The 21,933-nt window shown below is 35.7% G+C and overlaps 3 protein-coding genes across 9 annotated transcripts; 2 read left to right on the forward strand and 1 right to left on the reverse strand.

Annotated features, from left to right (window-relative positions):
- The first annotated feature begins 528 nt into the window (after positions 1-528).
- LOC105210387 (spectrin alpha chain) lies at positions 529-20,798 on the forward strand. Of its 7 annotated transcripts, none has more exons than XM_011181301.3 (9): positions 529-721; positions 9,863-9,980; positions 10,120-14,184; positions 14,605-14,652; positions 15,766-17,689; positions 17,789-18,392; positions 18,539-18,568; positions 19,296-19,896; positions 19,982-20,798. In XM_011181301.3, exons 3-9 carry the CDS (start codon positions 10,195-10,197, stop codon positions 20,108-20,110), a joined length of 7,326 nt encoding a protein of 2,441 aa, XP_011179603.1. In that variant the 5' UTR covers positions 529-721; positions 9,863-9,980; positions 10,120-10,194; the 3' UTR covers positions 20,111-20,798. The 7 variants fall into 7 exon arrangements, with proteins under 7 accessions (XP_011179603.1, XP_028894962.1, XP_011179606.1 ...); XM_029039129.2 differs by having other exon boundaries at positions 9,869-9,980; XM_029039130.2 differs by lacking the exon at positions 529-721 and adding an exon at positions 8,121-8,268.
- Positions 3,101-7,327, forward strand: LOC105210506 (protein disks lost). The gene has a single exon (XM_011181516.1). It carries the CDS (start codon positions 3,101-3,103, stop codon positions 7,325-7,327), a length of 4,227 nt encoding a protein of 1,408 aa, XP_011179818.1.
- A 149-nt stretch (positions 20,799-20,947) lies between the features above and the next one.
- LOC105210388 (39S ribosomal protein L46, mitochondrial) lies at positions 20,948-21,919 on the reverse strand. The gene has a single exon (XM_011181306.3). The coding sequence runs from the start codon at positions 21,825-21,827 to the stop codon at positions 21,000-21,002; it is 828 nt and encodes a 275-aa protein (XP_011179608.1). The 5' UTR covers positions 21,828-21,919; the 3' UTR covers positions 20,948-20,999.
- Between the last annotated feature and the right edge of the window lie 14 nt (positions 21,920-21,933).

Genomic DNA, 21,933 nt, shown 5'->3' on the forward strand with positions numbered 1-21,933 from the left:
AAAGGGGAGCAGTTTGAAGGAAGTATACAGAGTTTTTTATGTTGGTGAATATTTATATTTTCTCTGTATATTTTTATTATGAATGTCGTACAGAATGTATGACAAAAAAAACGAATGAGGAACTCAAAACAATAACAAATAAACGAAGTGCAAAGATGGAGATAAAAACAAATTGGATTGGAAGAAATTATAAATAATAATTGATATTGTTGAGTATTTTTTATGTTTAGTTTTAAAATGTGGATACATAATGTACTAAACTCAACATTTATTGGGTAAATAGCTATATTCGCGTATATGTACAAGTTGTAACTAATATTTTATCTCGTATGTCCAAAATCAAACTAAATTTAAAAGTACTCACACAATCGTGAAGACTTTTTTCTACTGCAGTGATATTTATATTTTAATTATATTTAGCATGCTTTATATTCAACAAATAATTCATTAAAATTTTGTTTTTTCGCCAGGTATATTTTTCGATTTACTACAAAAGCTTACTTAAATGCTTTCCAACACTAGAGAATACGCACAAAGCAGAGCAGGAAGTGTCAAACGACGTTCTCAACGAATATTGAATTTATTCGTTGCCATTTTGTAAAGTGCTCTTAAAACATACGAAAGTTGGTGTATTGTGCGCTTTGATTAAATTATTAAAAAAGAGGCTATCCTGTTTAAAACTAAAGGATACTGTGTAAATCGTGACTACGAATTTATTCGTGTAAGTTAGATTGAAATTTCATAAAATTTTATGAAGTTTATAGTAAGATTAGTTGAGTATTTTGTGAAGAAAAATTGTGGGTCAGCAAAGCATCCGCCACACCCATTATGGGAAAAATAAATTTTGTAGCGAAACTAATCGATATTTAGAAAAGAAAATATTTGATAGAATAATCAAATAGCAAGTATTGTTAACATATAGTTGTGTTTTGTAGTTTAATATTTGGTAAGCCAACGAAAATTTCTGTATCCGAAATTTTTAAATGAAAAAAGTCTCAAAAAGAAAAGTATTTAGGGGAGAAATCGTTCACTAAGAGCATTGCCGATGTGAGCGACGTCATCGTGCTGCTTGCTTCGTGATGTGCACAGCAGACGGCAATTTTGTTTTTGGAAAGTGATTTGGGAGTTGTGTTCGTGTGTTGTGTGTGGTGAAAATTAAACAATTGCTATAAATTATTATTGCCGAAAGAACAGTTTTCTTAATAACCAAAGCATATATAAGCCTAAATATCGTGTAAAACGATTGAGTTTATAAACCAAACACAAAATCAACATATACTCGTACAATACCTAGTTAAATAAAGGGTGTGACCAAAGGATATAATTGAAAGTAAAACATTTCTAAATTTGCACTTAGAAACAATAATATGGGAGCAGACTGTTGCATATTTTTAGGATAAATACATATTGATTAAGTTTATGTATATTTTCCGAATATTTACTGGATACAGTCTATGTAGGGGGATAAGTGGGGATAAAGAAATATATAAATAACCTAGTGTAATCTTACTGCAATTGTCGTTTTTTACTTTCTATTTGATCATATCTTGATTAACACAAAATATATATTTTATATATGTGAATACATAGGCATTATAAGTAATTGTATTGTCTTACAACCTGTATCATCATCAATAAATCGTAGAAAAGGGTACTATCCTTAAATCCCTAAAACTGTATTACGTCAACTCGTAATGAAATCAACAGTAATAAATAATTTAAGCTGTCAAATTATACATTTAGTCTGCTCGTCCTTCATAACTTAACGATGACTCAAATAGCATGCGCTACTTATCTTTTAATTTAGTTTGTCTTTTGCTTCATATGTATTTACTTATATACTATTGTTTTCCTCCATACTTTGCTTATTATTTACCTTCTCAACATTCGTTACCGGTAACGAGACTATGTTCCAACGTACCCATAATGAACAAACTCTGTTTGCTGTGCCTAACATTTATACAAAGTCAGTTTCAAATCCAAATATTTGTGTTTATGCTGTATTACGTCATTTCTCTATTTTTGCTCAATTCTGAGTCAATTGACTCTATAGAATTTGTGTGAGTGCTTCTTGTTCTGTTGTCAGTAGTAGAGTGCTGAGTATTCATTCAATGTATATATGTATGTATGTATCTATAGTCCGGTCAAATATGACAGTGTACTAATTTCCATTTGAGGTTGCATATTCACATTATTTTTACTGTTTTGTTTTTAGATTTTTTTGTCATTTAATATATACATATACGTACATACATGCAACTGGACTTCGAGTATGTAATGGAATAATAGTTAAAATAATTAAATAATTAGTTAAAATTTAAAAATACGTAACATAATCTTAAATTTCCTAACCTTATCCTAAAGACAATTAAAAATTTGTTTTATGTGGTATTTTCATAGAATTATGTACTATGATGTATGCACTAGTTAAAATAGGTGCCACTGCATTTCAATTGGATTATCCAGTTATTTTGAACTTGTAATATAGTTCAATGTGTTCAGCCACTAAAAGTAATATTTAGACATTGAAAAATAATGTTGTTTTAAGAGAAATCGGCTCATTGTCCATCGACGATTAGAAATTATATTAACTGACTTTGAAATAAACTAAAACATGTCATAGATTTGATGTCTGTTGAAAGTATAGTACTCTTAGGTAATGTTTAAATTGAAATCGCTCTCCCGTATTGAATAAAAAAATCTGCAATAACAATACCATTTATCGCAAATAATAACTAACTCTTTCGTACTGTCAACACCTAACATATGAAAACAAAACATTAGCTGTAGGATTGTAGATAATTATACATAGCTATTTATTAAGAAGTACAAATATTGCAAAAACATGTTTACTATATATTACAATAATAAACGTGTGCATGCAATTTAGATCTTTCCAATAAGTCTGACGACAAGCTCATACCACTTCCATCCTGAAATATCGTCCTCTTTTTCTCTGACATATTCCATTTCAGATAAACAAATTAAATATTACGAAATATTTAACACAATAAAAAGAGGCATAATGAGCAGTGTGTAGATTCAACGATTATCTAAGCAAAACATATTAGATATTAGAAAAGTAAAAAAGGGTTTAGCAATGGCTTCGTCGGAAATAAAATTGAAACAGCTGCTATATGCTAATGTGCCAATACAAACTTCTAATGATGACACCATTTCCATGCACCATTTTCGGCAATGGTTCCTTCAGCAATTCGACGAGACAAACTCTGATACTTGTGAAAAGTTGGACAATTTTGCAATATATTTTTTGAATGCTATGCGTCAACAAACTGAAAAGTATTTGCGAACGAATGAAATTGAGCAAAGTTGCCAAACTCCTGTAAAAACAAATACATTGATAACCAGAAATAACGAGAACGATGGGTACGAAAGAAATGTTGGAACCAGCAATACATCCAGACGAGTGTCATTATACCCACAGACTTCCGCGCCAACCACTCCAAATTTTGCATCTACACCGGAGCAAGCAAGTAAAACTAGAGGTTATTTCGAAAGCAATCTAGTTACGGACTTCTCAAACAATTTTCGAGGTCATCTTACACCAGCACAATCGATGGAACGAAGCTTATCAAGTACTTATAAAAGTGACGCCTCTACGCCTATTCGCCGGGGTCAGAACAGCAACCGCCGTTCGGGGAATAGCTCATTGCTGCAGGTAACGCCTCATAGTACTGAGAAGTCAGTACGCAACAGCAACGCTGCCTCCAGCTTTTGCCTTGGCGACTTTATGGTACAAAACAGCAACCGTTCGAATCGAAAAAAAGTTACATCTACACAAACTCAACATACTGCCATAACGTCATGTAGTGAGACCCCAACAAATAGTAAACCCAAAAAACGCGTTGTTCCAACAACAATAAGTAATCGGTCAGTTGTAGGTGCTGCGGGCGAACTAAAAGCTTTTGGCTGCAACAGTTCATTCAGCAATGAAAACAATATACTTAAACTATCCAATGCTGAAATTGAAGATAAAAATAAGTGCAGTATTATGGCTGCTAGAAAATCGCTGAAACTAAATGCTTTTGAAATAAGCAAAGAAATGGAACCCGTTTCGATGGGTGAAGAAGAGAAAAATTTACGTGAAATGATTAAGCGGAAGCTAAGGGATGTCACGTTGAATGTGGAAAATGAAACAACGAAAGCTATACTTAAAGTGCAACCGTCAACAGTAGAACTAGATAAAATAAAAAATCACGCTTATATACAACGTCTAGCAGACATATATGTAGTTTTAATGGACTTAAATTTTGTAACCAACATTCTAAGTGAGATGGCGTTTGTGTTGAATTTATTAAATACACAAGAGACAACGTTAGATACCCTTGAATTTGTTACTAATGAAACCGCAAATATTAAAACAAATCCAATTGAAGAACAAACGATAGGCATGCAAATGCTCAGTAACATAACAAATTGCATTTATTTTTCACTATGTGTAATTAGACGTCAGCGACACTTGTTTGCACATCTCGATATAAAAAGTTTAGGTGTAGTCCTGCACAACGAACGCATTCACTGCCTTGATACGGATTTGAAATCATACTTGGAAACTATTTATCAGCGTAAACAAAACTTACTCCTAGAGAAATCGCAAACATTTGAAAACTCCACCACAATCGAACGCCCGTTTAAAAGCGTTTATTATCAGGAAGACAAAGATTCGAGACAACATTTCACTTCGAATAATGAATTTGGCGCCTTCAAAACGCAACGGGACCTTTTCTACAAAGTGCTTAAACATTGGGAAACTCATCATTTAAATCCCAATTGGAATAGCACACTAGAGTTGGCGCCGAGAATTCGGGAAATTTTCAAACAGTCGGAAAATCCAATTAACATGTCACATTTTGCTAAATTGTTCGTCTCGCAACTGCTGATATCAGCAAGTGATGCAACGTCACCCGAAGACATTGGTCTAGATGTCGATGCCGAAAAGTTCAGTAAACTAGCGCAGCGGCTAGTCGCACCTAGTAATTTTAGCGTCGATTATCAGTTTCCACGTAATCAAGCGTTCTTTCGTGACTTCATTGCCGAAGCAAGATCTATACCATTTGTTGAACAGTTAAAAATGGCGTTATATTTTCAATTAATTACACTAAACAATTCTACATTTGAACAAACGAATTTATTGAGTGACAACAGAGTTGCGGACGAGCTGGAAACCGACAATGATAAGGCGGAGAGCAGTGAATTTATAGTGCGTGCCGAAACACTAGCATCTATGATCATATTAGCGAAATTTCTTGGCTTTGTGACCGCATATCCATATAGTCAGAACTTACACACGACAAACATATCTGGGAGCATTGAAAAGAAGCAGCTATTGTTACGCAGTCTGTTTAAACCACACTTCAATGTATCTCAACACTTGTTAGAGGCAATTAAATATAATAAAATGCTTATAACATTACCATGGTTGGTACAATATCTGGCAATGTTGGATAATGTAACGCTACAATTGTCAGACTTTGTCGAAACTACTCAGTTGCTATTTGCCTTATATACCACGATCGGCTTCAATACAACAGTCAGTTCGTTGACGCCAACATCTATATTCATTCTACGTTGCTGTATGGGTTGGCTTTTCGATACAAAGCCATTCATAGCAGAACATTATTTTCGATACAGAACGTCACAAGCAACTGCAAATGTTAAAACTAGAGCGCAAACTGAAACACCCAAAGAGCATGCCGATCCACAAGAATTAATTGTGCAAATATTAGGTGGCACGTATGTAAGCAACAATGCTGTTGGCAACAAACATGTTTCCGCTACAAGTGCGCATAACATAAGTGCAGAACTCACACTTAGTCCTATACTTGAATCTCTACTTTCCGTGGCCTGTCCATTTTTGGCCGAATTTCGCGTAGCCATAATGCCAAGTAAATATGCAACAGCAAAATTAGCATCACGCACTGGTCGATATCGCCATATAACGACGCGTATTGCCGAAACCCAATCCACCACTATCAATTCGCCATCACACATTGCCTGCAACACAAATACGCATGCCATGAATCCACAACGAGCGCAACAGAATAAACTTATTGACGCATTTCTGCATTCACAGAATCCATCCATGCGCCGTCTTATAGAATTTGTCACTGAACGTGTGTATAAGACAGTTGTTAAGGATGGACAACACAAATATATACTGCCTACAAAAGCTACAGCTGATAAGCGTGTAAACGAGATCACTTCATCTAATGTAGATGAGGTATTCAAAATAGTATCTACAGTCTACGGTAATGCCTATGAGGATGTACACCGCCAATGGGAATCTAATATACCCAAACAGTTAGATGAACGCATTGCAATTGCGCTAGCCGCACTGCTACCGGCGGAGACAACGCCCATAGTACAAAAAACCTACTCACAATTGATACAACAAAATGCGATGAAACGTATTAAACAGTGGTTTCTCGATAATGTGCAGCCAACAAGCTTCTATTGTGGTGATCTCAATGAAATCACGCAAAAAATATGCAAAGCCAATAGAAAGGAACAACAATCATCATCTATATCCGAGTTAAAAATAGTACAGCTCAAGCCAAGCGTATCTGATTTACTTGACGAACTGCAGTACTGCCTTCATTGCACATCGCTACGGCCAGAGCTACTTATGCCAGGATCGGAAGAAATTGTAGGATTTCTGCAGAGAATACCCGCAGCATTTGTGAATACATTGCCAACAATTTTTTATCGTCTGATCGGTAACGGTGTGCTACAAATTATGCAACAGCTAATAATTCATAGACCTTCATGTGTTACAATTGAATTAATGCAATCTGCATGTGCAATTTTGTTGCATCCAAAATTCATTGCGCTTACAAATACGGCAGAGTGTAATAGAAAAAATATGAACAAAACTAACGCACCAGCTGAGCATAATGGCAGTGATGAGGAAAGCAACAGTTCTAGTTCGACAGATATTAGTAGGACTCCTTGTATTTATGATGGACTGATTACGGTGGCATTTATCGAAGCTCTGGGCGATAATAGTGTTTTATATGGCAAACTAAAAGACTTGCTAGTTTATATGATTACACAACAAGTACTTAGCATAGACAAAGTCAATGTATTGTTTGTACCAATTTTCAAAGAGAATTGGCCCATCAATGTGTTAAATGAAATCTCGAAAACACTACAACGAATCGCTGATGAGACCGTCAAAATAAGAAGAACGCAACGTCCAGTTATCGCTAATGGCAGCGAGAGTAGTGAAGACGAAGCCAAATCCCATTTATTTATGGAAGTATTGGCCGATCTCTCAAGAGACGTTGATAATTTAGATTTTCAATAATATAATTATGAAACCGCTTGCCTCAATGAATTTTAATAGACTAAAGTGTTAATTTGTGTGATTTTAATTTATGACAAAATAAATTACAATACTATGTTTGTTAAGCTAAGCGCTGCCGTGTTTTGTTTTTGCAACTAGATAAGCTATTTATATGTTTGATGCCGAGCGTTTTTTAGATAATTTTGAAGAAATCGTCCATTCAGCATCCACATCCATCTTCGGTCGAAAGTTTAAAATTAAAAAAACGAAAACAATAATCAAAATTTGAACATCGGTGCATTTCGGCGATACTTTTCAAAATGGATTTTGTTATTGTTGTTGTAGGTGCATATATCACACTAAAATGTCGTTTTGTGGAAATTATCGAAGCGACAGGCCGGTAATAATTCCGGTTCTCTTTTCTTTTTACCTAGACCGTCATCTTAATAATTATGCTACATTCAGTAAGATCCCCAAAAATCATAAAAGATAAACGATTTATAAGTATTGAAGTATATTATTATAAAAAAATGTAAAAAATTTGGCAAAAAATATAAATTTATACAAATAAGTATAATCTTATTAAAAAAAAAAATTTCATTTTCTTCATAGTAATAATTATTTTCAGTAAAATCGCAGTAAAATATCAAGTTGGGTATAAAATAACTTATCAAATGCTTAGTAAATTCTCAAGTGCTTTTATGTTGAGATAAGATATGACTGCGTTGCTGACGAATGAAGAAAAATATTCGATAGATTGCAGGTTTTGCAAAAGTTGTTGTAGAGGTGTAAGTAAGCATTGGTTCATTAGTATTTTCGTTCATACGGTTTTGTTCAATATCGCCAGTATAAGTAAAGTAAATTAATGGGCCAGACGGTTATACTAATAATCGGTATACTGTTGTAGGTGGATCCGGACCGATTTCAACCATTTCTTGCACAGAGTCACCGTATTTTACGAGGTACTTTGTGAGTGCTTAAACTATATATTGAGAACTCGAAAAACTGAGGTTGTGAGCGTTAACCGTTATATAGAAAGCAATTGGTTTTAATCCAAAAGTGAAAACTTTTAAAAAGTGTTTAGATTTTATAATATAAATTTTATGAATCACATATATGAGTGTATTAAAAGGAACACTTAGAAGACAAAAATGTCGTATCCATAAAAAAGACTAACCGAAACAGATAAGCGAGTATAAATTGAGCTGGGCTTAAAAAGATGTCGTTTTAATTGATTTGAATTCGTTTAATTAATTGTAAATAAACTAATTTGTTTTCATATTTTTATTGCTTTTACTGATTTTATTACTGCGGTTACTACCCAAATTTCTACAAATAATATTTGGAGAATTCTATTGAGTATAAAGCACATGAAAGTGGTATGAGCAGTGCTGTTGAAATTTTGATTTTCATTTTATTTGCCTTTTAAACTGTGGAAATAATCACTTGAGTGTTGTCTATGTAGAAAACAAAAGTGAAAGTTAGAAGGAAGTGTATGCGTTTCGTAGAGTTTGTTCTTCTATTATTTGTTACAAATGCTTTGGCTGCGGACAATCTTATGAATTCCGAATGAAATATAGTTTTTTCGCCGGATTTCAATATTGCAGATTTATTGAAGCTGAATCATATATATTTTTTCTACTAGCTTTACTTAGGTATTTGGTTATTATTCCTCTAAACGTTCGCCTGTTAATTTAAAGCTTGCTCACTCTATGTACAAACATATGTATATATTTGTATTATATAAATTGAGTGTTTATCATATGTTTTAGCAGGTGATAATACACATTTATACAATTGTACACAATCTGAACTTAGTACATATCATAATCTCTAACTTCTATCTTTAACCCTTCAAGAGTCCACATTTTAAAATTGTATTGATATTTGTTGTTATACTCAAACCATGGTGAAGCTGAGAGAACAGGCAATGACTATATTTGATGAAAAAAAAAACATTCAGGCATCATGAAACAATTTTCGGTATCTTCAAAATTGTGCAAGCATGGAATATACATATATAAATCTTTTCAATTTATTTTTAATAAATCAGTTTGTTATAATAATAAAAAGTAAACCGCAATGCATTACATAAACTTCACAACAACAAAAAAAAAAAAACAAATAAATAAATAAATTCAAGGTCAATGCTATTTTGATATAAAAACTTCCTTTATTTCGTAGTCTTATTTTTTACTGAAATGAAAAATGTCGCTTAAATGAATAGCTATAGGGTTAAGTATATTAATTTAATATCAATTTCATGTCGCCGTCGACAGTTGTGAGTACAGATACGATTTGCGAGTGCGTTAGTAGTGTGTAGCAAGCGAAGCGACCAACATTTTATAAACAGTTGACATAATTGAATTTTTGAAGGTCTGACTCACTGAGTTCTCATCATACATACATATTTATACAAATGATATGTATATGCACATACAATGATATGTTGGAATACATATCGTAGATTATTATATAATAACGCCTTTTTAATTAAAATAATTAAAGCATGCACAATAACAACAAAACTTAATGAAATGTTTCTATTTGTTGTAGGTACAGAAAGAAGAGGCTCTGAGACAAGTCAAGTGGTGGCTGGCAGCTCGCATTACAAAACGCACTAAGCAGTATTAATTTAATTAAAGGAAATAAGAGCAAACGACAACAAACTAAGGTAGCTACAAATCATACAACCGCTTAAGTGGATGAACCGATGACATCATCAATCGAAATAGTCTACAGCTAAATAAATTATACTTAATTTCTAAATATCACACCCATTTGAGCACATTTTTTTGTTTCTTTTTTTTTAGAAATTTTACAAAATCGACAACTAAAAATATAAACGCATTACCAAAAGTAACGAACGAAACGAGCATACGAGCAAGATGGAGAATTTTACGCCTAAAGAGGTGAAAATTCTAGAAACTGTCGAGGATATACAGGAGCGTCGAGAACAGGTTCTATCGCGGTATAATGAATTTAAGATTGAGACCCGTCAAAAGCGTGAAAAGTTAGAGGATTCACGCCGCTTTCAATACTTTAAGCGCGATGCCGATGAATTGGAATCATGGATTCATGAAAAATTACAAGCTGCAAGTGAAGAGAGCTATCGTGATCCGACAAACTTGCAGGCGAAAATACAAAAACATCAAGCCTTCGAGGCGGAAGTGTCGGCACATAGCAATGCCATTGTCTCACTTGACAACACTGGTCAAGAGATGATCAATCAACAGCACTTTGCTTCCGAAACGATTTTGCGTCGTTTGGACGAATTGCATCGTTTGTGGGAATTACTTTTGAGTCGCCTAGCCGAGAAGGGTCAAAAATTGCAGCAGGCACTTGTATTGGTACAATTTTTGCGCCAATGTGAAGAAGTAATGTTCTGGATTAAAGATAAGGAGGCATTCGTTACAGCCGATGAGTTTGGTCAAGATTTGGAGCATGTTGAGGTGTTACAACGCAAATTCGATGAGTTCCAAAAAGATATGGCTTCACAAGAGTATCGTGTCAATGAAGTGAATCAATTGGCGGACAATTTAGTTCAAGATGGTCATCCAGAACGCGAAACAATAACTAAACGCAAGGAAGAGTTGAACGAAGCCTGGCAGAGGCTTAAACAATTGGCAATTGTGCGCCAGGAGAAACTCTTTGGAGCACATGAAATTCAACGTTTCAATCGTGATGCTGATGAAACTGTGGCTTGGATCGCAGAAAAGGATGTTGTGCTGTCATCAGATGACTATGGCCGTGATTTGGCCAGCGTACAGGCTTTGCAGCGTAAACACGAAGGTGTCGAACGTGATCTGGCTGCATTGGAGGATAAAGTGTCCACTTTGGGAGCTGAAGCGTTGCGTCTATGCTCCATTCATGCCGATCATAGTGATCAAATTCGTGAAAAGCAAGCCGAAATTGCCAACTACTGGCAGAGCTTGACGGCAAAAGCACGTGAACGCAAACAGAAATTGGATGAATCCTACTTTTTACATCGTTTTCTAGCTGACTTCCGGGATTTGGTATCTTGGATAAACGGCATGAAAGCCATCATTTCCGCTGATGAATTGGCTAAAGATGTTGCCGGCGCAGAAGCACTATTGGAACGTCATCAAGAACACAAGGGAGAAATTGATGCACGTGAAGACAGTTTCAAATTAACTACCGAATCGGGACGTAAACTATTGGAACGTGAACACTATGCTGCAGCTGAAATTCAAGAAAAACTAGCTGCACTCGAAAATGATAAAAGCTCTTTGTTGTCTTTGTGGGAAGATCGTCGCATCTTATACGAGCAATGCATGGATTTGCAGCTGTTCTACCGTGATACTGAACAAGCAGATACTTGGATGGCTAAGCAAGAGGCTTTCCTAGCTAATGAAGATCTCGGCGATTCGTTGGACTCTGTAGAGGCTTTGATTAAAAAGCACGAAGACTTTGAGAAGAGTCTCGCTGCTCAGGAGGAAAAAATCAAAGCACTTGATATATTCGCTACTAAACTGATTGACGGACAACATTATGCGGCCGACGATGTAGCACAGCGCCGTCAAATGCTGCTTGCCCGCCGTTCGGCATTGCAAGAGAAATCAGCACGTCGTCGTCAATTGTTGGAGGATTCCAATCGTTATCAACAATTCGAACGGGACTGTGATGAAACCAAAGGTTGGATTAGTGAGAAACTAAAATTCGCCACTGACGACAGCTATTTGGATCCAACCAATTTAAATGGAAAAATGCAGAAACATCAAAACTTTGAACATGAACTGAATGCTAACAAATCGCGAATTGAGGACATAACAACTGTGGGTACCGAATTGATCGAAAAGGAGCATTATGCATCCGATCAAATTAATACGCGCATGCAGGAAATCGTTGTATTATGGGAAACACTAGTCCAAGCTTCGGATAAGAAGGGCTGCAAGTTGCATGAGGCCTGTCAACAGCAACAATTCAATCGTACCATTGAAGACATTGAACTGTGGTTGAGTGAAATCGAGGGCCAATTGTTGTCTGAGGATCATGGCAAAGATTTGACATCGGTGCAAAATTTGCAGAAAAAACACGCCCTTCTCGAAGCAGATGTCATGGCTCATCAAGATCGTATTGAAAGCATTAAAGTAGCAGCTAATAAATTCATCGAGTCTGGTCATTTCGATGCCGACAATATCCGTAACAAGGAAGCCAATTTGTCCGAGCGCTATGCCGCACTAGCTGCCCCAATGGGTGAACGCAAGCAACATTTACTCGACTCTTTGCAAGTACAGCAATTGTTCCGTGATTTAGAAGACGAAGCAGCTTGGATCCGCGAAAAGGAACCCATTGCAGCTTCCACCAATCGTGGTCGCGACTTGATTGGCGTACAAAACCTAATTAAAAAGCATCAGGCTGTGTTAGCTGAAATCAATAATCACGAACCCCGCTTACTTAATGTTATCAGTTCTGGAGAGAATATGTTAAAGGAACAGCCTTTTGCTAGTGAAGATATTCGTCAACGTTTGGATGCATTGCAAGAACAATGGAACAATCTTAAGGAGAGATCAAACCAACGCAAACAAGATCTGGAGGATTCATTACAAGCACATCAATACTTTGCCGATGCCAACGAAGCTGAGTCATGGATGCGTGAGAAGGAACCAATTGCCACTAGCAATGATTATGGCAAAGACGAAGACTCCGCTGAGGCATTGTTGAAGAAACATGAAGCATTAGTTTCTGATTTGGAAGCATTCGGCAATACAATTCAAGGGCTGCAGGAGCAAGCTAGAAATTGTCGTCAACAAGAAACGCCTGTTGTCGACATCACTGGCAAGGAGTGTGTTGTAGCTCTCTATGATTACACTGAAAAATCGCCACGAGAGGTGTCAATGAAGAAAGGCGATGTGCTTACGCTACTCAACTCTAATAATAAAGATTGGTGGAAGGTAGAGGTGAACGATCGTCAGGGATTCGTGCCAGCTGCTTACATCAAAAAAATTGAAGCCGGTCTAAGCGCCAGTCAACAGAATCTAGTGGACAATCACTCTATCGCTAAACGTCAGAACCAAATCAATTCCCAATACGATAATTTATTAGCTTTGGCTCGTGAACGTCAAAATAAATTGAACGAAACCGTAAAGGCATACGTTCTAGTACGTGAAGCTGCCGATTTGGCTAACTGGATTAAGGATAAAGAAAATCATGCACAAATTGCTGATGTTGTCGGTGAGGATCTCGAAGAGGTGGAAGTGTTGCAGAAGAAATTCGACGATTTCAACGACGATCTAAAGGCTAACGAAGTACGTTTGGCGAATATGAATGAAATTGCTGTACAACTGACTTCGCTCGGACAAACAGAAGCAGCATTAAAGATTCAATCTCAAATGCAAGATCTTAACGATAAATGGAATAATCTACAACAATTGACCGCCGAAAAGGCAAGCCAACTTGGCTCTGCTCATGAAGTTCAACGTTTCCATCGTGATATCGATGAAACTAAGGATTGGATTGCTGAAAAGGAAAATGCTCTCAACAATGATGATTTGGGTAAGGACTTGCGCGGCGTACAGACATTACAGCGCAAACACGAAGGGGTTGAACGCGATTTAGCCGCGTTGCGTGACAAGATAAGGCAATTAGACGAAACCGCAAACCGTCTGATGCAATCACACCCTGACACTGCTGAACAAACCTACGCTAAACAAAAGGAAATCAATGAGATGTGGGACCAAATCATTACAAAAGCCACTTTACGCAAAGAAAAGTTGTTGGACTCATACGATTTGCAGCGCTTCCTTAGCGATTATCGCGATCTACTCGCTTGGATCAACTCGATGATGAGCCTTGTAACATCTGATGAGCTCGCCAATGATGTAACCGGCGCCGAAGCGCTTATCGAACGTCATCAGGTAAATTATCATTGACTTTTTTGTTTGTATCCTTTTTTGTGTGTTGCTTTTGCATCAGTGCAAAATAAGTGTGTCCCCATTTAAGAATATGCATCACTTTGATTTTCTTTAAATCCGAATTGGTTTATATGGTAAAACCATAATATTTATATATATACCTAGTATATTTAAATTAAACATATGTTTTTCTTTGTTTGTTGTCGATTTTTCTATGGTTTGTTTTCGTCTTCGTTTGTTCATTTACGTCATTGCCTACATACAAACAAATGTTACTGGATCTTCCACTACCTCCACCACCTGCCACTTTTACATAAAAACATAAAAATTTCGATAATTGATGGTTAACAAAAAAAAACCGGCATGAATATATTGTAAAAAAAACAAAACACCCATATATCAATCATACACCGGCATTCCTAGGCTCGTCGCGCTGAAATCGAATCTATTGTTGGACACAATAACGCTGAGGTAGTTGATCATTGCATTGCAAACTACTAAAAACGATTTTTGAATTGCTGCTTCAGCCAATTTTGTCAAATAATACAATATCAACTGTAACTACTTACTATATACGTACATATGTACATACAACATATATGTATATGCGTTTTCACTTACATATGAATATGAATTCATAGATTGGAAGTAGTAGTACATATGCTTACACGTGCTAATTTAGATGTATAGCTGTTAGATGTGTGTGTCATGCTGTTATAAAAGTGTTAATATTTTTATTTTTCTTCCTCACATTATACTATTAACAATTAAATAATTTGATATGATTAATAAAATAATTACACTTTCAAATTTCAACATATTGCCAAAATACATATAACAAATAGAGAAGTATTAAGGGATTAGGGGAAGTCAGAGACACGAAAAAATGAGAATTTTCGGTATTTTTTTGCTATTAAATCATTTTATTTTACAAAAGTAATAATATTACACAATGTAATATTAAAGTAACTTAGGTCTAAACTGCGCTATCTCTTATCGGCTATTTAAAATATTAATTGCTTAATCAATTTCTTAAATCGAGAAATATGCTTCTGTTATTTACACTTTTATAAAAAGCCCATAATTTATAATCGGTATACTACGTTAGTTTCATATATGTATGTGTTTAGTGTTTTAAACCCAGCGTTTTTTACGAAATCCGTATTCTGCAATCATGTTATTAACACTCTATTTGAATAAAAATTAATTAAAAATTGTTCTTTGTTGTAATAATTAATGTAAATTCGCTTCAATCTATTTGCATAAGTGTTCTCAAATGCAACGATCGATCCAGTTTCATGTTATTTTTGTTCATTTGAAAGCTTTCGACTAAAAAATTATTAATAACTGTTAGTAATAGTAAACAGTGTTAAATTATTTAAAACTTGTTGTTTTTTCTGCCGCAAATCGTTAACTAAAATATATTGCCAAGCGTGTTTATATTTTTCTGTTTTAATCCAATTTTGTGATCATATTATGTGTTTTTAACCTTCAGTTTTCTGGTGTTTACAAATTTTAATGTTCACTTTGTTTCCATTTCAATGAAGTAAAGTTAAAGCAAATCTGATTTTTCTTTTCACGTAGGAACATCGTACTGAAATCGATGCACGTGCCGGCACATTTGCCGCTTTCGAGCAGTTTGGCAGTGAATTGCTACAATCGAATCACTTCGCTTCACCCGAAATCAAAGAGAAAATCGAAGATCTGGGCAAAACACGTGAAGAATTGGAGAAAGCATGGACTGCACGTCGGCTACAGCTGGAGCAAAATTTGGATTTGCAATTGTATATGCGTGATTGTGAGTTGGCCGAATCGTGGATGTCAGCACGCGAAGCTTTCCTCAATGCAGATGATGTTGATAATAAGGGCGACAATGTCGAGGCTTTAATTAAGAAACACGAAGATTTCGATAAGGCCATTAATGGGCATGAGGAGAAGATTGCTGCTTTACAAGTATTGGCTGATACATTAATTAATCAAAGTCACTATGCATCCAATCTGATTGATGACAAGCGTAAGCAAGTGTTGGAGCGTTGGCGTCATCTTAAAGAGGGTTTGATTGAGAAGCGTTCCCGTTTGGGCGATGAGCAGACATTGCAACAATTCTCTCGCGATGCTGATGAAATTGAGAATTGGATTGCAGAGAAATTACAGCTTGCCACCGAGGAAAGTTACAAAGATCCAGCTAATATTCAATCGAAACATCAAAAACATCAGGCCTTCGAAGCTGAATTGGCTGCAAATGCCGATCGTATTCAAAGTGTTTTGGCAATGGGTGAAAATTTGATCGATAAGAAGCAATGCAGCGGTTCTGAAGACGCTGTTCAAAAGCGCTTGACACAAATTGCCGATCAATGGGAATACCTGACACACAAGACAACGGAGAAATCGTTGAAATTGAAAGAAGCTAATAAACAACGCACTTATATCGCTGCTGTCAAGGATTTGGATTTCTGGTTGGGCGAGGTCGAAAGCTTGCTTACCACTGAGGATTCTGGTAAGGATTTGGCATCAGTCCAAAACCTCATGAAGAAACATCAGTTGGTAGAGGCGGATATCGTGGCACACGAAGACCGCATTAAGGACATGAACAACCAGGCCGATTCCTTGGTCGACAGCGGACAATTTGACAGTGCTGGTATTCAAGAGAAGCGTCAAAGCATTAATGAGCGTTATGAACGCATCTGTAATTTGGCTGCACACCGTCAGGCACGTTTGAATGAGGCACTAACTTTACATCAATTCTTCCGCGACATTGCCGATGAGGAAAGTTGGATAAAAGAAAAGAAATTATTGGTTGGCTCAGATGATTATGGTCGCGATTTGACTGGTGTACAAAATCTAAAGAAGAAACATAAACGCCTCGAAGCCGAATTGGCATCACATGAGCCAGCCATTCAGGCTGTGCAAGAGGCGGGTGAGAAATTAATGGATGTTTCGAATTTAGGTGTACCAGAAATTGAACAACGACTAAAGGCATTAAATCAAGCTTGGGCTGAACTTAAAAATTTGGCAGCTACACGTGGACAAAAATTAGACGAATCCCTTATATACCAACAATTCTTGGCACAAGTGGAGGAGGAAGAAGCTTGGATAACAGAAAAACAACAGTTACTCTCGGTCGATGATTACGGTGATTCGATGGCTGCTGTACAAGGGCTTTTAAAGAAACATGACGCATTTGAAACTGATTTTGCAGCTCATAAAGATCGCTGCTCATTAATTTGCGATCAAGGAAGTGAATTGGTTGAAGCTAAAAACCATCATGGTGACTCAATTGCCCAACGTTGTCAACAATTGCGTAATAAATTAGATAACTTAAATGCATTGGCTGCTCGTCGCAAGGGTGCTCTTTTAGACAATTCAGCTTATCTGCAGTTCATGTGGAAAGCCGATGTAGTCGAAAGCTGGATAGCCGATAAGGAGAATTACGTGCGCTCCGACGAATATGGGCGTGATCTTTCAACAGTTCAAACATTATTGACTAAGCAAGAGACATTTGATGCTGGTAAGCAAAAACAAAAAAAACACAAATAAACATTATCATTATCTATTGGTATATTTAGCATACAAGTGTTATTATATTTTTTTCGCTTTTATATTACAGGTCTCAACGCATTCGAACAAGAAGGTATACACAATATCACAGCTCTAAAGGATCAACTCATTAATGCAAATCACGCACAATCGCCGGCAATTTTGAAACGTCATGAAGATGTCATTTCACGTTGGAATAAACTACGCGAAGCCTCGGAGACACGTAAACAACGCTTATTGGCCATGCAAGATCAGTTCCGCCAAATCGAGGAACTCTACTTGACATTTGCGAAGAAAGCTTCGGCCTTCAATTCTTGGTTCGAAAATGCCGAAGAGGACCTTACTGATCCTGTTCGCTGCAATTCGATCGAAGAAATACGTGCATTGCGCGATGCGCACGCACAATTCCAGGCGTCACTTTCGTCAGCCGAGGCGGACTTTAAAGCTCTGGCCGCGCTTGATCAAAAGATCAAGAGCTTCAATGTTGGGCCTAACCCCTACACATGGTTCACCATGGAAGCTCTTGAAGAGACCTGGCGAAACTTGCAAAAGATCATAGAGGAGCGAGATGGCGAATTGGCTAAAGAGGCGAAGCGTCAAGAGGAAAATGATAAACTGCGTAAGGAATTTGCAAAACACGCCAACCTTTTCCACACGTGGCTAACCGAAACGAGGTAAGAGTTATTTTGAAATATCAATATCTAAGGAAATACAAAAACAAGGTTCACTTCATTTAATACTCAATGGAATTTGTTTTTAATATGATATTTTTTCCACAAATTTTACTGAGAAAATTATACACTTTTATATTTTGTTTTAGATATTATATGCTGGGTTATAATAGAGAAGGGTAAAGGTTTTTTTTTTACTTAATCAATAATAATGATCAAGTGTTCGTTCTTCTAACTTTTCTTACATTGCGATTCGTTGATGATTTAATGACTGATCTAATAATTGCAGCTGCGTCTTAAAAGTGCTTAGCGATTAACTTTTTATTAACAGCATATAAATAGCTTCTGTCTGCTTCAATAATTCCTCATATTTGACGTTTACAATTTCTGCAAATATCAATAATAGAGACGTAATATTTTTTTATTTTTTTTTTTATTTTATAGAGAATTGCTTTATTTTATTAACCATATATTCACTTATATACTCTCCGCCCGTTCAACACCACACTTAGGACGCTATTAACAGAATAATAGAAAAATTTGTGTAGTTTAAACCGAGAGTATACATTCTGTTTGTTTACTTTTTATTTTTGTCCGTTTTACTGTTCTAATTAGTTTCCAAATAATAGTTAAAAATATATATTTTAGAATGTTTTGCAACAATAATCCGCATTTATAAACATATCCAAGTGTTAAAATCTTCAAAAATATTACTTACCAACAGAGAGACTTGGTTACCTGTGCTTTTGCAATAACTAGTCTTTAATTCCGAATAGCTTTTAAAACGAATTAGCAGGCAAATTTAACAAATAACAACAAAGTTCTAAAAGCTAAACAAAAATTTATAGAATATTAGTAAATTTTCATTTCTCTTGATTAATATACTTTTTCGTAATTGAAATTTAGAACAAGCATGATGGAAGGCTCTGGTTCGTTGGAACAGCAATTGGAAGCACTTCGCATCAAGGCCACCGAAGTACGTGCGCGTCGTGTTGATTTGAAGAAAATTGAAGAATTGGGAGCGTTACTAGAAGAACATTTGATTTTGGACAACCGTTATACTGAACATTCAACTGTAGGCCTGGCACAGCAATGGGATCAACTTGACCAACTATCAATGCGCATGCAACATAACTTGGAACAACAAATACAGGCACGCAATCATTCTGGAGTATCCGAAGATTCACTCAAAGAATTCTCAATGATGTTCAAGCACTTTGACAAAGACAAAAGTGGTAAACTTAATCATCAAGAATTCAAATCATGTCTGCGTGCTCTCGGCTATGATTTGCCCATGGTTGAGGAAGGACAACCCGATCCAGAATTCGAAGCTATTCTCAATGTAGTAGATCCGAATCGCGATGGACATGTTTCGTTGCAAGAATATATCGCTTTCATGATTTCAAAGGAAACAGAAAATGTGCAATCCTACGAAGAAATTGAAAATGCTTTCCGCGCTATCACTGCCTCCGACCGCCCCTACGTAACAAAGGAAGAACTTTACTGCGTAAGTGCATTTCTATATACGGAAATTTAAACGCTAATAAAAGATATTTGTAAATGTGTAATTAATGTAATTTTCTTTCTTTTAGAACCTAACCAAGGACATGGCAGATTATTGTGTGCAACGTATGAAACCTTATGCAGAACCCCGATCTGGTCAACCTATAAAAGATGCACTCGATTATATCGAGTTTACGAGAACACTGTTTCAAAATTAATCAAAAATAATATTAAAAATTTAAATACTTTTCTTAATATCAAAGTGAAATATTTCCTGCAATTACTTGGGTAGTTTAGAATTAAGTATTATACATATATTCATTGTCTACTTGAGTTTCTCTTGCAACTGAAAACAAATTTTTGGCAGCAATAAATATCAATTGCTAGTCATAAAAATATCTATGTAAACCTCCATATAAATAATATGTTTACATATTTATTAATCACATCTACATAACGCGTATTTTCGTATAGCGCGAATAAATTACAATATTTGTATGCGCTTGCATGCTTGCAGAAATATAGCTTGCTACAACTTACATATTTATCTGAATAAAGTGCGAGATAGCCTGAACTTCCTTACCTCTTGAGGTATATGGGTAGCTATAATAATCCAAAATGATTAATCATAACCTAATCGAAAACAAAAATAAAGTTTTTCATAGATTTTATGACTGCATTTGCTACGAGGCTTAAAAGTAGAATTTAAATTATTAAATCTAAAATGCTACTGACGATAATTCATAGAATTATATTTCCGTTTCTTTTGTATACAAATGCATTTATTTGACGCAGATTGAAAGTATTCAGATGCACTTGGAAATTTGCTAATATTTTATTAAATAAAAAGTTATATATCTATATACCGCATGTCTAATAAAGATAATCGTATACTTATTAATGATATTTAGATTTTTTTCCTGTTGTCTGCGGGAGGAACGTTTATAAGACAATTCTGTTATAACTTGGAAGTGTAGCAAGTTTCTTTAACTCGATGTTTCGAATTACAACAGGGTACATGTTCATGTGATAATAGTAAAAAAAAAAGTACTAAATTGATTTTAATTAGTGTTTATTAACTTTCTTGAGTACTTAGGTACATTTATTCTATAACAAAAACTTTTGAATACTTTCTGTATATTCGGATTTTTGTAGTTTTTCCTCTAATGCTGGCCTAGTCAGCCATTCGAATTTTTTCGTAATCTCGGTATCGACATTACCACCATGTAGGGATGCTCGGTAAAAGAAAACTTTAGCTCCAATACTATTTTTACGCATTTCTGATGGATATTTGTATTTGTAAAATCCACACGGTGCGTTCCCATAGAAAGTAACATCCAATTGTGTACCACATTTTTCGCGTAGCACTCGTTCTGCTGCCTGACGCATGGTCTCACCATCAAGTCTTGGACCTTGTGGTAACATTTTTACCGTTTTTTTGCTTAATGATTCCTCGATAACCAGATACAAGGTGTCTTCTAAACAGCGGTTTGTTGAATTAGTTTTGTTAGTTGCATCGTCAGAAGTAGAGCGTAGGGCAAATTGAAAGCTTTTCAACTCTTCTGAGTAGGCATCTTTCAAATCTTGTGCAGTCTGTTTGGAGGCGCTATCATCAAGGTCCACTTCCATTTTTCCCTTTTTGATTAGTTCACTTTGTTTTAAATCTCGTTCATGTTTCAATTCATGATCTGACTTTAGGCTATTCTCGAATTCTATGCGCCAAAGCTGCTCTTGGAATTCTCGTTCTATGGCGTTGAAACTTTTTGATACAATGGGCAAACGTTCCACAAGAACAGATGCATACAAATCCCAGCTATCACTTGATTTAGATTGCACGGGCGTTGCCGACATTGATCGCACTATTATGCTCGCATTATTAGATGGCAAGCTTTTCGAAGCAAATCTGACAAGATTTGTAGTAATTTTTCGATACATTTTTATTTAATTAAAATATTTACTTTATTATAGAAACTGACATAACCCAATCAGGTTGCAATCCAAATACTTAACCTTTTTATTTGATAACTGAACAGCTGTTTTC

This window comes from Zeugodacus cucurbitae, chromosome 4 (genome assembly GCF_028554725.1).
Source record: "Zeugodacus cucurbitae isolate PBARC_wt_2022May chromosome 4, idZeuCucr1.2, whole genome shotgun sequence".
Lineage (NCBI taxonomy): Eukaryota > Metazoa > Arthropoda > Insecta > Diptera > Tephritidae > Zeugodacus > Zeugodacus cucurbitae.